At 32.9% G+C, this 23,321-nt stretch overlaps 1 protein-coding gene and 1 non-coding gene across 2 annotated transcripts; one reads left to right on the top strand and one right to left on the bottom strand.

The window, feature by feature from the left end:
• The first annotated feature begins 1,007 nt into the window (after nucleotides 1-1,007).
• LOC148305095 (uncharacterized) lies at nucleotides 1,008-22,865 on the top strand. Its single transcript, XM_088267163.1, has 11 exons — nucleotides 1,008-1,379; nucleotides 5,965-6,340; nucleotides 11,511-11,714; nucleotides 12,852-13,059; nucleotides 13,143-13,229; nucleotides 14,197-14,343; nucleotides 15,564-15,712; nucleotides 16,434-16,623; nucleotides 17,364-17,447; nucleotides 19,082-19,228; nucleotides 19,641-22,865. The coding sequence occupies exons 1-11, from the start codon at nucleotides 1,239-1,241 to the stop codon at nucleotides 19,801-19,803; spliced, it is 1,896 nt and encodes a 631-aa protein (XP_088123289.1). The 5' UTR covers nucleotides 1,008-1,238; the 3' UTR covers nucleotides 19,804-22,865.
• Nucleotides 16,024-16,100, bottom strand: TRNAD-AUC (transfer RNA aspartic acid (anticodon AUC)). The gene has a single exon. It is a non-coding gene; the product is annotated as a tRNA-Asp (tRNA).
• Nucleotides 22,866-23,321: the final 456 nt, after the last annotated feature.

Here is a 23,321-nt window from a genome sequence, read left to right as displayed (position 1 = left end):
ACCTATTATCTTTTAATCATTATTGATTATCAAAATATTGTAATAACAAGGTTACGGATAAATTATTCATAGAGTTAGGTACTCACTATTAAAGTTCCTGCATTTCGTTTCTAGCAACGAAATGCTTAGGATCTTAGTTAAATATTTAAAAAGAATATAAAAATTATAAGAATTAAGACATATTGTGTTTTGGTTATTGCCATTTTAAATTTATTTTGCGAGAAGTTAAGAATATAATTTAAAAACAGTATTCATGATTTATATCGTTAAAATTATAATTTTGTGTAAGTGTAAAATGTAAAATGATAGGATTAAACAGTTTTACGTCTCTTATCCTATTACTAATACAATATTATATCAATTATATTTAAGCATATTTGTTCATTTCTTAAGCAGATTGTATCGGAACATCGATTATGACTTTTGACAGATGGTATTTTAAAAAAAGCGCAGGTTGAAAAAAAAATAAAGCATATAAAATTATTTTGTTTTAGTGGTGTGAGTCGACTGACAAAATTCACATAAGAAAATAATGAGTTATACTATAAATACGTTGTGAGTTTTTAATATATTACGTTTTCGATTTCAAATAAGAAATTAAACACTATTTTACAAGAATTCCTTTACAAGAAATAACAAATCACAGTTGTGTAAAAAACACAGTATAATCATTAATATTCTTTTGTGAATGCGTCTGTTTGTCTTGCCTCATCATAACGTCTCCTCTTAGGCATAAAGAGACGGGGTTTAATTTTGACTTTTGGCTTTAAAAAGTAAGTGGCTTTTGGCTAAACGTACTTATTTATTTTCTGTGCATGAAGTTTAAGTAAATAAATAAAACTGTTTTTTTGTATTTTTACTAATTGTGATCTAGGAACAATAATCCCTACAATTTGTTTATTTTTTTCTCATATCAATTTGAGTAGGTGTCCTTACGTTGAGTAGCCACAAAATTAAATAGTTCATAGAATATTACTTTTGTTAGATAAAATATCTATGGATCTTATGACAGTTGCGTTTGACGTAGCTGTCGTTTGTCGTTTTCTTAAATTTCTGAAAATAATAATGCATATAAATATTTAATGTTTGTTGTTTTTAAATTTATGATCAAGTTATATTCAACCATGGAAAAATCATGATCATTTCTTTACTGGCTTAGGCATGACTAATTTGCAATTCTAAACTGTTGTTTATTTATATCGGATGCTGAAGATCAGTGAAGCTGGTACTTACTACACATGTCTAGAGAAAAGATGGAGCGGTCCTGTAGGTGTTGTTTGAGTTCGGATGCTACTGAGAATATATTCAACAAAAATGAGGAAATGGAAGGCGTTAACCCCAGTTATTCTGACATGATCACAGCTTGTTCTTCATTTGAGGTTTGTTTTAGTAATAACATCGTACTTACAGTTTTAGATACTATACTCTGAAACGTAGCATTTCGTGTTTTGAAATTTTAATTTTCCTCAGTTTATTTAAGGATCTTTGCACAAAAAACTATTTGTTTTAAAATGTTTGTTTGTTAAAGTCATTGGTAGAATGGCATATGTTACACAATTTGAGAAGTAATCACTTAAACCAGTCAGTAATAAGTCCTAAGCTCTGCAAATGCCTTTTTATTTTAAATTTTAGACTCTTGATTCTAAGTAGGACAGTAAGGATAAGAAAGGTAATCATGAAATATATGTCTAATACCTAAAACAATTAAAAAATAAATATATCTTGAATTAATTTTCCAATTGGCAGGAATTGAACCCATTATGTCAGTTTCCCACTCAAGCTCTACCCAATTACGCTACGCCTGTCCAGGTTTTGTGCAAATAATTTGAACACAATTCAAATATTGTTAGTATGTAACATATCTTCTTCCTTGCTCCATCCCAATTTATCTTCTTTGTAAACTGTTCCGCTCTCCTTGTAGGTCCTTCTATCATATACAACGTCACCTAGGTCACGCCTTCGAATCATTTCATCTTTTTATACCATCCATGAATTTTTTAGTCTTCCTCTAGATGTCTTTCGAGGAAGATCCATGGCGATTGCCTGGTTTACAATATTGCTCACTCCTTTCAACAATGTCAAATATCAAAAAACTTGATTTTTCAGGAGATTGTTTTTAAAGTTTAAAAATATAATAAAATGTATTAAAAATAAATATCAAGCCACTTATTGAACTTTTTACTGTGCAACAGATCTTTTAAGGTAAAACTTGAATGTTTTTTCTCCATTTGAAAAATATTTAGTATATTTAAAAAAAATAATCAAGCTATACCTTTTCTTCAAAATGCAAAAACAACACTTTGTGCCCTGTAGCGGGTAAATATTAAATAAAAAATATGCTGCTTTTGCTGGGATATAGTACATTTTTTGGGCATTCTGAAAACATGTACAACTGAAAATTAACAATTTTTTATTTATGACGTTCTTGAAAGGAGTGAGCGATATGTCTAATACCTAGACCAATTAAAAAATAAATATTTCTTGAATTAATTTTGCAATCGGCAGGAATTGAACCCATTATGTCAGTTTCCCAGTCAAGCTCTACCTAATTACGCTACGCCTGTCCAAGTTTTGTGCAAATAATTTGAACACACTTCAAATATTGTTAACCTTTTAAACGCGTTAACTTTGTTCGTGAGAGTCGCCCGTACGCGGCGGTATTTTGTCGTTTTTAAAATGATTACTTTTATGATGTATTTAGATAAGAAACGATTTATTTTACTAAACAAAAACGTTCAATGGGATTTATTGTACCTTTTTGGTACTCTATAATACACTTGAGTCGCATCATTCTTGAAATATATCGTAATATAAACAAATAAGGTCGGAATATAAATAAATAAAAGCACGCATCGTGTGTCACACTTACCCGCTGGCGGTGACGCGTGTGTGTGTGCCGTCTGTAAGCATGTATGTGTGTATTAGGCCCGTACAGACACGTTACAGAGTCGCACTCCGTCGCACCCACTTCAAGGGTGATTAATGGTTTACACTTAATATTTTGTTTATAATATAGACGAAGATTCTTTAAATAAACAGATATAACTCTAGCCGAATAATTACCCTAAGGGATTTAAATTTATTATAAGTTCTCAAAATTGTTTTTTTTCGTGATATATTTTAAAGCACGGTTCGAAACATAGCGGCACATTGCACTCAGAACACATAAATTTGGTCACCTTACGTTTTTTATCTTTAAATTTTGTATGGGCACATACACGACACATTCGACGTGGATTTTTACACTTAGCAGTTTTCGGAATGTACACTTTTTGGTGTTTTAAAAACTCTTTTGGAATCAACCTCGAGGATTTATCAGCTGATGTAGATGGATGATTAAACTTTTTTAAAATTACACTTTCTTTGTATTTCCCAATCAACTGTTTGATTACAGCCAACTGAAATTCAGAGAGGCTTATCTTTTTTTCCATTATAAACATATACAGAATATGTGCATTAAGTAAATATAAGTCTATAAAATGAAAAAAAACTTTTTTATACCACTTCGTCGATTTTCTCATGCAGCTTAATCTACTTAACATCATATCGGTCTTATCAACAAGTCCCATACTTTGATTGTAGTCGATCACACAATTAGGCTTTTTTATGGGTTCACCTGTTGACCTGTTGATTCTCCCTGTGCAGCTTTGTGATTCATCGTGAAGAGTGGTCAGTATGTGAACGTCTCTGCGGTCACACCACTTGAGAGCCAATAAGGAACCACTGCTGAATGATTGTATTTCGCCTTTTTTTAATTTATTAAATTTTGGCAGCCCTTTTCTGTTTTTGCGGACCGTCCCGCAACTATTCGTTTTTCTTTCGAAAAGATGTCTAAATAGTCCAGGACTCGAGTACCAGTTATCGCAAAACAAACTGTGTCCTTTACCTAAGTAATCTTTCAACAAGGTGGTCACCACTGAACCAGACATTCCTAGTCCATTTTCAAGCGTTATTTCAGTTTCTTTTCCTGTATATATGATGAAATCTAAAATGTATCCTGTACGTACATCACATAGCATAAATGTTTTTATCCCAAACCTGTGCCGTTTAGCTGGAATATACTGTTTAAAACTAAGCCTTCCTTTGAAAACAATAATACTTTCATCTATGCACAAGTTTTGGAATGGCATGAAAGTGTTTTTAAAAATATTCCGAGTGTAATCCACCATCATTTTTATTTTAAATAGTCTATCCGAACTCCTAACGCGATTATCACAAAAATGAAGCATTTGCAGCAAAAGTTGGAATCGGTCACGGGATATTGTTTGTCCGAAAATGAGACTCAATAAATAAGGATCGGTTGACCAATGCTCTTCAGTTGTTAGGTGGCTGTTTCTCGTCATAAGCATGACAACTGCTATAAATATATACAATTCAGAGCTGAAAGTGTCGACCCAATTTGGGATTCTCGATTTTGCGGTAAAGTTCTTAGACCCTATTTCATGCGAGTAAAAATTATTCATTTCGGTAGCAATTTTGTCCATGATACTTTTATTTAAGAAGTGCTCGAAAAAATTTAATTCGCACGAATCTTTTGATAACGATAGTTCAGGGTTTATTCCAGAAAAACTATCGAAATCATGTTTGACTGGTATATGCAGACCAGACACCCACGGCGGTATGATATTGCTCGAGGAAAATTCACCGCTGATTTGGACACTTTCAATACTGTCGTCTGCATCCGAATCAATTATTTCACTGAAGTTGGAAATATTATCATCGTCACTTTCACTTAATCCGAAATCAGATCCTAGTTCACTCACTATATCGACTATTTCATCTTCACGCAGAGGATGGGCCATTATAATATTATTTTATTACAATTATTTTAAATAAAGAAAAATAAATCGTCACTCGATGAATCATATACTCGTTTATAAGATTGGTCAAACTTTGCAGTGGAACTTATTTTATAGTACAGAATGCACAATACACAATTTAAAATAAACAAACGCACAAGAAAATCGTTAAACTTATTTATACACACAAAAAAAATGGAATGAATAGCGAGAGTAGGTTATACGTAAATCGCGTAAGGATCTGTGACAGTCCGACCCTGCGCATCGTACTTATATGAAATTAGATGCGTAGCGTCGAGAGTGAGACTCAAGAAAAATCAGGGATCTGTTCTTTTATTTATCCTTGTGATGTTACAAATTATTAGTCAGATATTTCAACAGATGTCATAAGGCCAAGGATTGACGTATTATTTTATCCAAAGTTCCACACCATGAAAAAATCCCTCCAAGTTGAACTGAGGTTCGAAACTTGGAGCAAAGTAAGAACACATACGGTTATGTCAGCCGCGTACAGGGAATGTTTCGTAAAAACACATACGCTTATGCGAGCCGCGTGGATAGAGTTAATATGTAACATATCTTCTTCATTGCTCGATCCCAATCTATCGTCTTTGTCAACTGTTGGGGTCAGCTCTCCTCGTCCTCAGGTTGTAGGTCCTTCTATCATATACAACATCACCTAGGTCATGCCCTCGAATCGTGTGATCTTTCTATACCATCCATGAATTTTTTGGTCTTCCTATAGGTGTCTTTCGAGGAAGATCCATGGCGATCGCCTGGTTTACAATATGATCGAGTTCTCTATGCCCTATGTGCCCATACCATCTCAAATGCCTTTCCTCTACCTTACTGTTGATGTCAGTTACACCCAGATTAGTATGTCTTCCAACCCTTATCTACACCCCAATGGTGCATAGGGCACTGCATCATATAAACCCAATGTTATCTAGATCGTTCAACACATGAAGGAGAGGTGATCAGCCCTCTGCTTCAGGTACCATTTATTGAATAAATATTAGTGTGAAAAAATCACTTGTATTTATTTGACCCCCCCCCCCTGGAAATCGAACCCGGGACCTCCAGAATGGTAGCCGAGAGCGCTGACCATTACACTACGGAGGTAGACAAGATTACTATGTAACATATGGTTATTTTTATTTTTCAGGCGACACCTAATGACGGTCTCCCAAACAAAATATGTAACAAATGTGTTGAGGATTTGAAATCGGCATATGTTTTCCGCGTAAAATGCGATAAAACATACAAGTCTCTGCAATTGTGTAAATCACAAATCGTTGTTAACATAGAGTACAGTGAAATTCCCAAACATTTTATGAATGTGGATAATGTCACCAAGTTGAGTAGTGCATCCGTTGTTCCGGATGACGATTACAAGGACGAGAAAGGTATTATTAAGGAAGAATATGAGGAATTATCGAATCAGATGGAAGAATTTGATTGCGATCTCGGAGATGATGATTTTTCCGGAGAGAATCTGGATGTTAATGAATCAATCAAAGAAGATATCAAAGATGAACCCGGTATGTAAATTCTAGTAATACTAATACTCGCTGTGTAATACTTAAAGTAGTATAATTTATAATTGAAGCACTAACTTTGTGATTTTACATTTTATAATTAAAATATAACTTTGTTTCAAAATCAATATAATTTTTTTATTATAACTTAATTATTATGTCTACCGGTTAGCTTCGAAACCGGTAGACATTGTAAATTAGTTATAATAAAATATTTATAGTGATTTTAAAACAAAGTTATATTTTAATTATACTTATAGTACGGCTGTCCAAATTTAAAACACAGTAAGGGACATTTTTTTTGTAGTAGGTTTTTTTTGCATTTTTGGACTAAGTAGAGTCTACTTAGTCCATAAATGCAAAAAAAACCTGCCACAAAAAAATGTCCCTTACTGTGTTTTAAATTTGGACAGCCGAGTAGTCTTGAAGTATTTGTGAATCTATTTATTGCATACTTGTAAATCTTTACCTGCATATGTCTTTTTTATCTTTATATTGTAGATATACTGGAAAAAAGTTAACTCTAATTGAAAATTAATCTAATTAGTTAAATCCCTGATATTTAAAGCTTTTAGCCTGAATAAAATACCAGCTATTAAACTTAAAGTTGAATTTCCTTTTAAAACCACATAAATATGACATTTCAAACCACTTAGTGTATTTTGCCAGTTTATACAATGTGGAAAACTTTATTATTTGCATCATTAAGTCAAAATTGCATATTTTCGAGTTAACGTTTTTTGCCAGTACACCCACGATATGATAGACACTATTTTAATTGGTTTAGATGTATGATTTTTTTAAAATTGTTTATAAATAAAAAACAGATCTAAATAGCTTCTTCTTTTAATTTATAACTCATATATTATGTACAACATTTTGAGTGTTTTGACATCATTTTTGTATTGACATCATTATGATTTTTGGCTTAAAACCTAGCTAATTCTTTGTACTATCGACATCTGTGAATATCTAATTTTATTTTATTATAATTTTTTTAACCCTTATCTGCACCCAACAGTACATAGGGTACTGCATCGTAGCGATACAGTGTTGTCGTGATCGTTAATTGCGTGAAGGCAAGGTGATCAGTCTTGCTCTTGTACTAGTCCAGGGTGATATTAAATAAGTATGAGAGTCAAAATCACCCATATTTATTTTGCCCCCCCCTGGGAATCGAACCCGGGACTTCCAGCACAGTAACCAACTGCGCTGACCACTACACTACGGAGGTGGATATATCTGCATTTTATAGAGTTCCATTATAAAATTGGGCTATGTTGATCTCGGCTGCCATTGTCATAAAATATATCTGCATCTCTCTCTCTCATTGCGTATCACAACAGTACCTTGAGCGTTTGTGCTTGATAGTGAGTGAAACGCACTGTTGAATTGCTTCTTTTATAGTAATTAAAGATTGAGATTCGTTTCATCTCCTTCAAAGATTGAGTGTATTATTTACTATCGAAATGGTTTGCATCTTACTTATATATCTGTTTGTAACCAAAAAAACATATCACTCACTCCATTCAACATCGTCATAAATCAAGAAACTTGATTTTTCAGGAGATCGTTTTTAAAGTTTAAAAATATAATAAAATGTATTAAAAATAAATATCAAGCCACTTATGGAACTTTTTACTGTGCAACAGATCTTTTTAAATAAAACCTGAATGTTTTTTCTCCATTATAAAAATATTTAGCATATATATTTAAAAACATAACAAAACAATACCTTTTCTTCAAAATGCAAAAACAACACTTTCTGCCCTGTAGCGGGTAAATATTAAGTTAAAAATATGCTGGGACGTAGTACATTTTCTGGGCATTCCGGAAACATGCACAATTGAAAATTGACAATTTTTGATAAATGACGTTGTTGAAAGGTGTGACCGATACATAGTTTTCATGAAAATCTGTGTCAGAATTTGTAATTGTGCTGCACTGTGTAAATGTCAGTTTTAATATTTGCACGATTTAATAAGAATAGATATTTGATTGTGGTGTCTTTTTCCTTAATGTTTATGTATATAGTACCGACATACTATGATGATCTGATTCTCTAAAAAATACAAAGCTTCAACGTGGAGAAACACGCCACAAAAAAAGATGAAATCTTGTTGCAGATTTGGAGACATAAAAAAAAGGAATATTCAGATGATTTCAACGATTCACAATGCCAAATTAGTAAATAGTGGTAAAGTAGACAGAACCACCCAACTTGCCATTCAGAAACCACATTGGATATTGGACTATAACAATTTTAAGAGTGGCGTTGATCTAGCAGACCAATATCTTGCATACAATCCCATCTTTAGAAAAACTTTGAAGTGGCCTAAAAAAAAAGATATTTTTTATCTTCTACACTGTGCTATATTTAATTCAATTCGTGTTTTTCAAAAACTTAATCCAACATCAAAAATGATATTTAATGGCTTTATGTTAAACATAGCATTGGCTCAGTGGGAGGAAGTTCAGAATTCAGATTCGGCAAATGAACCGACCGCAACGACAACCCAACCGACCGCAACGACTTCCCAACTGACAACAACGACATCCCAACCGACTGCAACAAAACGAGCCCGCAGATTTGATCCGCCAGGAAGGCTAATGGGAGGTTTAAGAGATCATGAACCTATAAAAATTATAAGCAATGATAAACACGTCAGAAGAAAGTGTCGTGTTTGCTACTCCCACAAGATTCGCAGAGATACATATTATATGTGTAAAAGCTGCGAAGCACCGCTTCATCTGTACACTTGTTTTCAAGCGTATCATACTAAAAAAAGTTATTGATCTTGTGTGATAACTATATTAGTATATTGACTGTGTTTTTGAGAAAAATATTTTAGTTTTTAAAAGTTTCGCTAATAACAATGAACATAACTGTGACATGTTTTTAACAAATTATGAATAAACATTAGAATTGATAAGTGGCTGCATTTAAACAAAAAAATACCGGATACAAATCGGAGAAATGTTAAATTGTAAGTGGAATTTGAATTTTTCATATATTGTATTATAGTACTTGTACTAGAAATTTAATAAATATTTATTTTTATAATTTTGTTTTTATGCGACACATATATTGCTATTAAATAATAATACAAGTCAAAATATCTGAGCATATTTTTATGAAAACCACTGATTTTCGCATTTTCAAAATAAAGAATAGCGAAGTATTATAAAAAAATATTCTCAAATAAATACTTTGATTCACCAATATTTAAAGTACCGTAGAATGGGGCTACTTGAACTTTGATGTGTTACTTGAGCCCAGTACAAAAAAAATATTTAGATTGTGGTATCGATCGTATATAAGTATCGTGACAATAAGTGTCACCTGTCAGGAAAACAATGAATCATGTCGATACGTTCATTATTGTAGACCAAATACAGATTTTTTTTTTTCTGGACTCAAGTAACACATCAAAGTTCAAGTAGCCCCGTTTTACGGTAGTTTGAAAGTTCCCCAAGAACATTTAAAAACATGCAACCCACTGATTGTAAACCATAAAAAAATCAAATATTACTTTCTGAAAGCTCAATAAAATATATTTGTAAAAAAATCAAAGAGTTATTCCTTTTAGTTTTAATAAATATGAATAAAAACTCGAAACACAGATTGAGAACCACCGAAAAACATTATTTGAAAATAATTTAATTATAAAGATCAATTCCCTTCAAAATTCATAAAAGTTAATTTTAAAAAATTACTGGACTTATGTTAACATTTTTTAAAATTTACAAAGCAAATAATACGGAACACAGATTGAGAACCTCCAAAATAGATTATTTGTAAATACTGTTTGTTTTAAAATTCCTATCAGTTTAAAATTTATGGCTAATTTTCAAAAACAATGCATTTTTTGCAAATATGCAATACTGCCTGGTCACAGTAGTAATTTTAACACAATTTGTACCTGTCGTGAAAGTATTACCTATTAACACATTTCGGACAAGTGTTACGCCTGTGGACTGCTTGCGACGGGATTTGATAATTGTGTACATGTAGACCTAAACAAAGAGATTGGTACATAATACATATTCATAAAAGAAACATGAAATAATTCCTTCTTTTCTGACTTTGAAATGAGGCCGGTGCAGAAGGTAAAAATACCCTTCCCGTCGTTAAGCATCAATCGACCGAATGGGTAGAAATACCTTTCCCTTCCTAAGTGTGTTAATTACTTTTTTTGAGTATTTTTAATCAAATTTTTACTTCATAATGTCTTTGTAAACAAAATATGGCTGGCTAAATGTTGAACCCTTCTCTTAATCAAGCCTGAATAAAAAAGATAATTATTATGTAGATCAAGGGTGGCCAACCCGCGGCCCGCCGGGTGTCCACTTGCGGCCCGCGGAGCATTTCACATATTTTTTCTTTAAGTGTACATAAAACCACCAAAATAACATTTCACCATGCGTTGTTCGTATCACATATCACTCACTCCTTTCAAGAACGTCATAAATCAAAAATTGACAATTTTCAGTTGTGCATGTTTTCGGAATGCCCAGAAAATGTACTATATCCCAGCAAAAGCGGCATATTTTTAACTTAATATTTACCTGCTACAGGGCAGAAAGTGTTGTTTTTGCATTTTGAAGAAAAGGTATTGTTTAATTATTTTTATCAAAAAACTAAATATTTTTCAAAAGGAGAAAAAAACTTCAGATTTTACCTAAAAAGATCTGTTGCACAGTAAAAAGTTCAGTAAGTGGCTTGATATTTATTTTTAATACATTGTATTATATTCTTCAACTTTAAAAACGTTCTCCTGAAAAATCAAGTATTTTGATTTATGACGTTCTTGAAAAGAGTGAGCGATATATAGAAGTATTTCACTATCGTGACAATTTCAAGACCCATATAATGGCGTCAAGTAATAAAGACGTTGGACCAAAGAAGAGAAGAGTAACAGAAGAACTGATAAATTTTCTAATTATTTTTTGTATTACTTAATTCTAATTTAATAAATTTGATGATTCTCATTTTCGTTGTATCTTCAAAAAAATATTAATAAATAAATATATATATGGATGTATGTTTGCTTTGAATAAAAGAAGATATGTTCAACGGCCCGGTGTAAAATGTCACTTCTAAAATCTGGCCCGGCTGCTGAAAAGGTTGGTCACCTATGATGTAGATAATTAACTCAATGGTTATTTTCAGTTTTGGACACAGCACACCCAGTTATAAAAATTCACCGAGACGGAAGAATAAAAAAGATCAAGATAAAAAAAGATGTCAAATTAAAGATTAAAACATGTTCTTTGTGTGAGATGACTTTCAAACGGAAAGTGGAGCTAAAGAGACACACGAAGGCACTACACCCTGAAGCTTTGGACAAATACTTCTGCAAGATTTGCCAAAAATGTGAGCAAAGCTAAAATTCATTTCTTTTGTATTTATCTAAGGTTTTTTAACGTTTCATCATTCTGAGTCGCCCAGTCTGAATCAGAATGGCTGCGTTGTTGTGATTATTGTTAGCCAGTCAGCTTGAATGTTTCTGTTCATGACTTTTTCTTCTTCTTATTAGAGGCCTTGCGGCCTGTTTTTAAGAGGGATTAGCCTCCTGCGACGTTGATTCCCAGTTATCGACCCATCTCTTTGGTGGTCTGCCCTGAAGTCGTCTACCATGGGGTTGGCCGTACAGTGTGATGTGGGGGGAGTCTGGATGGTTCCATTCTCCTCACATGCGCATTACATACCATTGTCTCCTTCGTTGCCTTCCCCACCTAACGACATCTTCGATCTCGCATATTTCCCTGATCCTGGCATTTCTGATTCTATCTCGAAGACTCTTGCCTGTTCTGTTCATGACGTGATTAATAAATAACTCATCATAACCCTTATACAATGAATATATACCTAAAATTTATATCTTAACCCTTTGAATCCTGAAGCGCTCATTGTACAAGTACCCTAACCTTGAGCTTCTGAGTAATTTTTGACCAAAAAACTATATATGACTAAAAATGAAATTTCTATCCAAAATTAATCAAAATTATTCTGAGTTCATGTTCAAACAAGTTCTCCTCCCTCTCACACTCGCGATGACGTTGCAATAAGTCAAAAGTATCGTCTCGGTTTTTTCTTTGCAAGCCGGTATTCCAGGCCGTAGGGTAATGAGGATAGATGTTGAGACCGGTATTCCGGCCATTAGGGTATATGCGTTACTAAATAAAGCCGGTTTACCGGCCTCTAGAGTTCAAAGAGTTAAACAGGTTTATGAAAAACCAACTCTACATATGATATCTCAATAGCCTAGTTAGCGGTAAGTGCCATGGCGTAGTCGGGCAGACGCTCGACTGATATTTAGGTTACGGGTTTGATTCCCGCCAATTGCAAAATTAAATAAAAAATATTCATTTTCAATTGGTCTGGGTGTTTGCAATGTATTTTTTATGACTGCCCTTCAGAAAAACTCTAAAATGGGGGCTTTGCTGGTTATTTAAAAACAAATGTTTTTCTATCCTGAGATATTAATAAAATGTTGAAATGTAATTTCAGTTTATGCAGATGAAACGAGACATCGATATTTTCACAAATCAGGTTTCCGTGATAAAACTAAGAAACTGAAATGTCCCATATGCCCTCAGAGCTTTTCCGCTATCAGCATTCTGAATAATCACATGAATATACACTCGGATGATAGGAAATACTCATGCGACGAGTGCGGTGCTACATTCAAGCAACAAGCCGCTTTGTACAAACACAGGTAAAATATCAACTCATTGTAAGACGGTATCGCAATAAAAATGTATTTTGTCACTGTTTTATAAAAAAATATATTTATTTCAGCAAAAGTCAACATATGGAAAGCAAATATTATTGTGAATTTTGTTCAAAAACTTTTAAACTGAAGTACAATCTAACCGTTCATTTAAGGTAAGTTTAATTTTTTATTTATTTAGATGTTTATTTTTCGTCAAATAAAACAAGAAATTTTCAAACAACTGCACAATATTTTGAATTTATTGCTTACATCGGTAGGTTACGAGGTAAACAATTTAAAATCTATAACTTTAAATGTTCACGAGAGGGAAATCAGTAATGTTTAGAATATTTTGCCGTTACTTTTTACATAGTAAACAAAAAATATTGATCATAATAATATCAGTTTTCTTTCTAAAAACTGTTAAAAAAAATACATTTCAACACATTTTAGTTTTGCATTTAAAATTGTTTTATTAAAATCATTAGTAATATAACCAATATGGCTCTTGTCTACAGTAATTTTCTCTATTATGTATTTTATTATTTATCCCATTCGGGGATCCAAAATAAATGATCTGAAAAAATACTTTATGGAAATATATATATATGTACATATGTAGTGATTAGTCATATTTTCTTATTTTGTGTTTACCTTATATTTTCTCATTTTTTATATTTTTTCATTTGTTTATTTTAAATATGCTTCTTATGCCTATTTATTTTACCTGTTTATTGTTTTTATACTTTGCCATGTATTCGTTTTTGTTATTAAAAAAAAATCTTTTTTGTAACTTTATTATTTGTGATCCAGTCTTGTTAACCTTAATCCCATGTTCCAAAATGAGAAATAGAAATTACTCATCGGGAATATTATATGTATATATTATGACTTATGTATGTAATATGTTTTGAAAAAATAAAAAAATAAATAAATATTGATAAGAATGAGATTTTCTAAGATTTCTTGTTGGAACTACATTATACATATTATTAATGAAGAAAGTACCGCAGTTGACATCACCAGCCTGATAATGCTGGCTATTTGCAAAGCCCAATTGCTAATCAAATAAAAATGGTATTGTACTAACTACATTTTGACGGGTGAAACAAGTTATGAAAAATTAAACCCATTTTTCAGAACCCACACAAATGAAAAACCGTTTCCTTGTCCAGTATGCCACGAGGCATTTTCTACTGGACACACTAGAAATATGCATCTGGAAAAGCACACTGACTTGGAGGACTTGGATAAGGACTCGCTATCCGCATATTTAGAGCTGAAATTGTAAGTTTTAAATGAAACTGCCTTATTGCAATGCTTTAATGTTTGTGCATTGTCAGCAAAAATGTTTGAACATTAATAGTAAATGGAAAAATATTGAGTATGATACTATATATGATACTAATATATCCCTAAAGAAATTTAAAAAACAGAAGATATAAAAATTCTTAAGAAAAAAATTAATGCCCATTACATATAAATCTAGAAAAAATGTATAAAAAAAGACTATTATACCATTAATTATATAAAACATCAAACCATGAGTGTAAGTCCCTCTCCAAGCACAAGAGCTCAGTCTCTTTTTTGGAGAGGCACAGCGAATCTAAAACTAAAAGTTTGCCATATGTATAAATGCTTAGAAAATGTATTACATATATCGTAACTATATTAAATAAATAAAAAAAAAGATACTCAATAAGTGCAGTTTTAAATTCAATTTAAATACATTGTTGTCGGGCAGTTTTTTTTTTATCAACCCTGACCCTAATTAGTATATCAATTAAGGTCATATACTAATCACAAGTAACCCCAAACTCCGATCTGTACAATGTTTTTTGGCAATCGCGCTGTTCCTAAAGTAAGCAAATAGAACATTATTAGCGTCTCCCGCTCTCACCAATAGTATGTAAATGACGCTTTTAAGCGTTTCCCGCAAACAATGTGTTGATATTCTTTTTTGTCCATATATTGAGGATATTCTAAAGACTTCATGTGTGCAGTCTGCGCCGCCAGTCACTCAGAAAATAACAACCAAAACTTTCACAATATAAGAACACACTTTACAAACTAAAAACAACTTTTTCTTGGCACAATTTACAATAATAAAACTTATAATGCATGGACGGTAACTTATATACTGTGAAATTATTTTAAATTTCAAGAGATAAATATTTAAACACACGAAAAAACTAATAACCCCGTATTAGAGACACAGGTTGACTGTCATGTGAAGCTTTTCGGTAAATCTTTGTAAAATCGATAATATGAATAAACACACTTTAATATTGTGTTAATTCATTATCATAATAGATATCTCTGTATATTCCATGTTTTAGATTATTCAAAATTGTGCTAGAATGTGTAAAGAAACAAACATAAACATCAGAAAATTTTCTTGCTGATTTTTTATAGCCTGAGCACAGCAACAGAGATCGCATTAACTCGCTTAAGGCACCTGATCAGTCAAACGATAAATTTTAATTCAATATTTTTGTCAATTTTAGGGCGTCTACTGCAGGAAAGAGAAAGAAATCTCATAACAGTCTAATGTGTCCCCACTGTGGCAAGCTTTTCAAGAGAAAATCTGATTTGACCGACCACGTCAACAAACATCTCGGAATCAAAGAATACTTCTGCGATATTTGTCAAAAATGTATGTAAAACAAGCCTGTTTTAATCCATTGCAACACAAAGCCAGCGAATCGCCGGCTAAGGTCAATTTTTCACTGACTGACAAAGCGGGTAATTCACCGGTTTGTCTATAAAGTGATTTTTTTACATTAAAACTTCTTCTTCTCCTTCAAACCCTTATCCGCACCCCAATGGTGCATAGGGCACTGCATATAAACGCAGTGTTATCTTGATTGTTAACACTAAAGGAAAGGTGATCAGCCCCCCGCTTCAGGTACCAGTCCAGGGTGATATTGAATAAATATTAGAGTGAAAAAATCACCTATATTTATTTGACCCCCCCCCCTGGGAATCGAACCCGGGACCTCCAGAATGATAGTCTAGCGTGTTGACCATTACACTATGGAGGCGGAGGCGGCATTAAAACTAAATGACAATAACTTTCACAACTCTGAACCGAATACACTCTTCCAAAATTACCTGGGGACGAGCCATAATGATCTAGCTTATGAACAACAACAAAAGTTATGCTGTTATTTTTTTACCATTTTTATTTTGTATGTAATTTACTCTTATTGTTATTGTAATAAAAAAATATGTCGAAATTAAATAGTGTATTGTAAGAACAAATTATGTCATCTTTTTAGTGGTGCAATGGGTTAAATTAATTTTTGTGCACATTTTACTATAATTTTTTTAGGGTCTTGCACGATACTATTTTATAGTATTATCTATTATTTTAGACTGCACTTCAGAGCGGAAGCATAAAGAGGTCCATAACCAAAACAGAAAGAGACGCTGTGAAATCTGTCACAAGATTTTTGCGAGCCAACAGTCGCTTAAGACTCATATCAGTATACACGACAGTGCCAGACCTTTTGTTTGCGAGTGTGGAGCTTCGTTCAAGCAAAATGCCGCCTTATATCGTCACAAGTAAGCGGACAATTTTATAAATTTAAATTAGGCAAGACTCAAGTGGCAACGGGCGGGACATGCACGTTGCAAGACAGGACGCCACAAGATGGACCCCAAAAATGTTGAAATGGAGACCATAGGAGATTGAAAGAGACGTCAAAAGTCCTCAATAAAATAGTCCGAGGACAAAGCCGCTATAGGGGGTAGAAACTACTCATCGGTATTTGATTACAATCGAATGTGTATTTGATTACGCATTTTTTTCGATTGTTGCGCGGTATGATCGATAATCCTGAAATTATCCGGAGCATTGGTCTGTATGTTCCCGATAGTTACCTAAGACAGCGTCGGCATAGATTGTTTCACATTCCTATACACAGGACCAACCTGCCGATGGTTATGCCTGTAGGAAGAGCTACCGCTATGTTGAACAATATCACGTTGGATATTGATCTATTGATTGAAGGAGTTTTCCGAAGCGGGATTCTTCTACACATTTAACAAGAGTCTTCTTGCTTACTTTTTAATCTGTTTTTTTCATGTAAACGCCTTAAATGTTAGTTTGTAATGTATATATTAATTATTGAATAAATTGAATTGAATTGAAAAACTGGCTGCAAACAGCAACAAACTGAAGGGAATGGAAGAATACGGAAGAGGTTTTTAGCCTTCGGTCTTCCATTGCCTACAGCAGTGGAGGACAGAAGAAGAAATTTAAGATAATTCAATCAAAATTAAGTGATATTTTTTCTTTCCAGAGCTCTTCATGAAGAGAAATCCTTTATTTGCCAATATTGCTCCAAATTATTTTCAACCAAATATAAGTTGGATATCCACATGAGGTAATTATTACAAATACATTTCTTAATTTAAAAAATATTCTTTCTTCAATATGTATACAAACAGTCCTCCATTTTTGTACATAATCAATTCATAAAATGTTAAAGATACATATAAAAACTAACTAACTAACTAACCATCACGCCGCTTCACCGCAGGGGTAGGCAGAGAGAATAGAGCGCCACACCACTCTGTCCTTGCAAACATTCTTCGCCTCTTCCACGTTCATGCATCTCCTCATACGTACCCGCCGATTGTTACGACTCCTAACCTGACCACTTTCAAGTATTTGGCATACCTGATCGTGCCATGTTTTTCTCGGTCTTCCTCTGCTTCTTTTCCCACTAACATTCGCCTCATAAATTTGTTTTACCGTTCTTTCCTCACTCATTCGTTCTACATGTCCAAACCATCTCAACACACCTTTCTTAATTTTATCGATAATGCTTATCTCAGCTTTGCATTCCTTCCTTATTTCACTATTCGAACATCTATCATACATCGTTCTTCTGAGAGATCGCATTTCGACTGCATTCAGTCTACTTTCATCCTTCTTTTGCCAACTCCATGTTTCACTTCTATACATTAGAGTTGGAACCAGGACTCCGTTGTGCACTACCAGTTTAGCTTCCGCTGATAGGTTTTTATTTGCTATAACTGATTTCAGTGCTCCATTCACTTTGTTCCCAGCATTCACTCTCCTTTCTACGTCTTTATCAATCTTTCCATCCCTAGAAAACATACTACCCAAATACACGAAATCATCTACCTGTTCCAAAATCTCTCCGTTTACCAATATTTCACATTCAGATCAGAAAGATACATATTTTATTTACAATTATTGATTGATTACTGATGTTTTTATTACAGAGATAATCAAATTGCACTTTTCTCTTTTGTTATATTACATGTTACGTATATTTTCTGTTGTCCTCATATCGCGCACTCCTTTCAAGAACGTCATAAATCAAAAAACTTGATTTTTCAGGAGAGCGTTTTTAAAGTTTAAAAAGAAATCACAATGTATTAAAAATAAACATCAAGCCACTTATTGAACTTTTTACTGTGCAACAGATCTTTTTAGGTAAAACCTGAAGGTTTTTTCTCCATTTGAAAAATATTTAGTACATTTAAAAAAATAATTAAACAATACCTTTTCATCAAAATGCAAAAACAACATTTTCTGCCCTGTAGCGGGTAAATATTAAGTTAAAAATATGCCACTTTTGCTGGTATATAGTACATTTTCTGGGCATTCCGAAAACACGCACAACTCAAAATTCACGATTTTTGATTTATGACGTTCTTGAAAGGAGTGAGCGATATATGAAATACACATGAAACTCTCATATTTCCATGACGGTCAAAGATTTATCAATATGTACGAGAGCTTCATTCTAATCTTTTAATTACTAACAATGTTTTTGGGATGTATAAAATATCAAAATATCCTAAAGTAGAGAACTCGCTGTATTCACTTCCTCTATTTGATCATTTCAATACCTTATTAGCTATTGTACTTACCTATACAGTTAGCTGTACCTTCTGTGGTAAATTTGGTCTAAATCTAACATTTTTTAATAAAAAATGAATTAAGTTTTATCCAAACATATCAAAAAACCAAATTAATTTTTAGGATACACACGAAGGAACGTCCGTACGAATGTGACATGTGTCCGAGGAAGTTTTACACTGGCAACTTGCTAAAAACGCACAAACTTAGACATAGTGACTACAAGGGATTGCTGTGTGATTTGTGCGACAAGACTTTCAAAACCAAAAGGTATTATTGATTGATTTGGCGTTTAATTTGTAGAACTCCATTTTAATTTATGTATGTATTAATCAAACACAGATCTTTTGAGTCTACTTAGTCGTATTTTATTAACAAAAACACATAAAAAATTAATATTGTGACAATTGTTTCGCCTAGTTATGGAATTTTCTAATCCGCCCGCAGATAGTGTAGATAGTAAAAAAGTGGTGAAAACAAAGTTACTTAATTTAATGAAGATTATTCCATTAATCAATATTTTACAACTGGATTACTTAAGTGAAATAGATCTACTGATACATGTCTTCTATTTAAAAGATCCAGTTCAGGTAAGATCCGGTCAAATGACCGGATCTTACCTGAACTATAACCACAACACTGTAAAGGTGGAATTATGTCAATTAACATGTTTTTTTTGCAGTGACCTCAGGCAGCATTTAAAAGTTCACGAAAAAATCAGAAAATATCCATGCAAGATTTGCAACAAGAACTTCTTCAGATCCGACCATCGCAATCGCCACGAAACAACTGTCCATTCCATGGAGACCATTAAACCTGACAATGACGACTCCTTACTTAACTGATAATCACATGTGCATCAAGATATATATCGCTCACTCCTTTCAAAAACGTCATATTTCAAAAATCATCAATTTTCAGTTGTGCACGTTTTCGGAATGCCCAGAAAATGTACTATATCCCAGCAAAAACGGGATATTTTTAACTTAATATTTACCCGCTACAGGGCAGAATGTGATGTTTTTTGCATTTTGATGAAAAGGTATTGTTTAATTATTTTTTTAAAATATACTATATATTTTTCAAATGGAGAAAAAACATTCAGGTTTTACCTAAAAATATCTGTTGCACAGTAAAAAGTTCAATAAGTGGCTTGATATTTATTTTTAATACATTGTATTATATTTTTAAACATTAAAAATGTTCTCCTGAAAAATCAAGTTTTTTGATTTATGACGTTCTTGAAAGGAGTGAGCGACATCTCAACAGAAACGAAGCATCTTTTCATATTAAGAGAATATGGAAGTCTGTACATTCACAAGGCTTACAACCTGGCACTGGCTGGCTCAAGTGATCACTTATACATCGTGTAAATGTCCACCATTCTGCCCATTATTGAACATCCATATTGCATCCTAACATCCAAGTGACTCTTTCTAGCTACGGATTATGCAACAGTTTGTCATGTCCATACTTGGGCTTCAACTTTGTAAGTTTGTGTCAGGTTGTGGTCCCATGGTCAGTGTCGCGGACTCTTAAGTCAGAGTTTCTCGGTTCGAACCCACACTATCACAATTTGATACCTATTTCTAATAATGAGCCGCTTAGTATGAAATTGAAATATTTGCGTAAATAATAAAAACACAAATATTTATCTTTTTTAAAATAAAAAAATAAGTTTTATAGTCTAAATGTGAAGTGGGTTCTCTCTTTATATTCAATGTTTCTGTAATTTTATGTAACTTTTTAGTGAAAAATTCTAGGCAAAACACTCGCTATCTTGTTATAGTTTATACAGTTTTATGATTCTACGTTAGCAATGAATTTACTTAAATGATTTTTTCTTCAAATGGTGCATAGAAAACTGCATCGCATCGACGCAGTGTTACATTGATAATTATAACTTGAAGGCTAAATGATCAATCCCGCGCTTCAGGGACAAGTCCAGAGTGATATTAAATAAATATTAATGTGAAAATCACTCATATTGTATTGACTCCTCATAGGAATCGAACCTGGGATCTCCAGTGTGGTAGCATGGGGCAGAGGCGTATGTATGGCACTGAAAGCATATTAGTGTTTATTGCATAATTGTGATTAAAAATAAAGGTTTAATTCAAATTCCACAATGAAAACTACTTCTAGAATACAATGAATTTTTCATTATTCTAACCCCCATCTACACCCAAAGGTGCATAGGGCACTGAAAGTACATTATCATTACTTAAGGGCATGGTGAGCAATCCGGCACAGATACACGATGGTATTAAATTAATATCACACTAAAATCATTTATAGGATATTTAATTTTTGCTTTGATTCCCCTGGGAATCCAATCCGGGACCTCAAGCTTGAAAGAAAAATGCTTTAACCACTAACGCACTTTGGAGGCGGACACTATTTTTATTAATAAATACCTATTTTAGAATAAGCAGATAAAAAAATCTTTGTTATCCTAAGGTGTTTTTGTACATAAAATATATATTTTCTCTATGTGCTGTTATATTTATATAAAAAAGTAGTATTATATGTATTAAGCAAAATCAATTTAGACAAAAGTTTAATGTATAATACTGTTGGATTTAGAATATTTTTTACGGTTGTAGGTTATTATTGATTATAATAATTTAAATATGTTATGCTGATATTATTATGATTATGATAATTTAAATATGTTGGCAAAAGGCAATATGCTAATTTATACAATGAAATCTCTATTCATCAAAATTTCGCTAAATAAACACTGTCAATATGTTAAAAAAGTATAACCTGTCCGGGAGTATGGATGTAAATGAACGTCAGTGCTAATTTTCCTCAAAGGAGTATGGATGTTAACCTTTTAACTGTGTTAACTTTGTTCCTAAGAGACGCCCGTGCGCGGCGGTATTTCGCCGTTTTTTAAATGATTACTTTTATCATGTATTTAGTTATGAAACGATTTATTTTCTTAAACAAAAACGTTCAATGGGATTCATTGTGCCTTTTTAGTACTCTATAATACTTGTGTGTCACATTATTCTTGAAATATATCGTAATATAAACAAATTAGTTCGTAACATAAATAAATCAAAGCACACATCGTGTGTCACTCTTACCCACTGGCGATGCGTAGCGTCGAGAGTGAGACAGATATAGGGCATGATTTGGCGCGGACTAATTACCGACCCGCAAGAAAAATCAGGGATCTGTTCTTTTATTTATCCTTGTGATGTTACAAATTATTAGTCAGATATTTCAACAGATGTCATGAGGCCAAGGATTGACGTATTATTTTATCCAAAGTTCCACACCATGAAAAAATCCCTCCAAGTTGAACTGAGGTTCGAAACTTGGAGCAAAGTGAAAACACAAACGCTTATGTCAGCCGCGTATGGGACATGTTTTGTTAAAACACATACGGTTATGCGAGCCGCGTGGATCCGGTTAATGAACGTCAAAGTTGAATGAGTATGGACGTTAATGAACGTCAGTTAGTATGATGTAACTTGTATAGCAATGACATCTGTGGATATTTGTGTGTAATTTTGTCATAATTGAAAAATCTTCTTCTTCTTCTAACCCTTATCCACACCCCATTGATGCATAGGGCACTGCATTGTATAGAAGCAGTGTTATCTCGATCATTAAATACACGAAGGAAAGGTGATCAGCCTTCCGCTTCAGGTACCAGTCCAGGGTCATATTAATACATATTAGACTGAAAAATCACTAATATTTATTTTGACCCTCTTGGGAATCAAACCCGGGACCTCCAGCATAGAAGCCTAGTGTGCTAACCACTACACTATGGATGCGGACAAAATTGAAATTGAAAAATACATATTTCAAATAGGTGTTTTTTTTTTATTAAATTATTTTAACATAATTTCTATCTTCATAATACATCGATTTAATGAAAAAAAAAAAATTATGAAAAAAGAACCCTTTCCCCAGAGAAAGTCGGACATCAATTTTTGCACTCCCGAAAAGGTTAATTCTGAATCAAGGTCTGAACAAAAATGTGCTGAAATGACTGAATGAAGTATTATAAGGAAAAAAATAGTAAAAATCCAATTCACATTTTTTTATAAATAATGGAAAAAAAAAAAGTTTTCTCATTTGAATTTATAGTTAACTATGGTTTATTTATGTTTTACATCTATCATACGTATTATATGCGTAACATATTATTTTGTCTATTTATTTATTTCGCATTTAAGCTAAAAATGTATTATTTTTATTCTCATGGAAACTTTATTCTATATTGATCTATTCCTTGGGGATAGACCGACGAATTGGACATGTGGAACAAATGGATGATGAGAGAATGATGGGAGTACTACGGATGGTGTGTCGGATCAATATGGTGATCAATCTTCAGGTT

Source organism: Brachycentrus maculatus, unplaced genomic scaffold (genome assembly GCF_059751285.1).
Source record: "Brachycentrus maculatus isolate JH-2025_06_01 unplaced genomic scaffold, ASM5975128v1 h1tg000285l, whole genome shotgun sequence".
Taxonomy (NCBI): Eukaryota; Metazoa; Arthropoda; class Insecta; order Trichoptera; family Brachycentridae; genus Brachycentrus; species Brachycentrus maculatus.
This window is presented reverse-complemented; position numbering and strand designations above follow the sequence as displayed.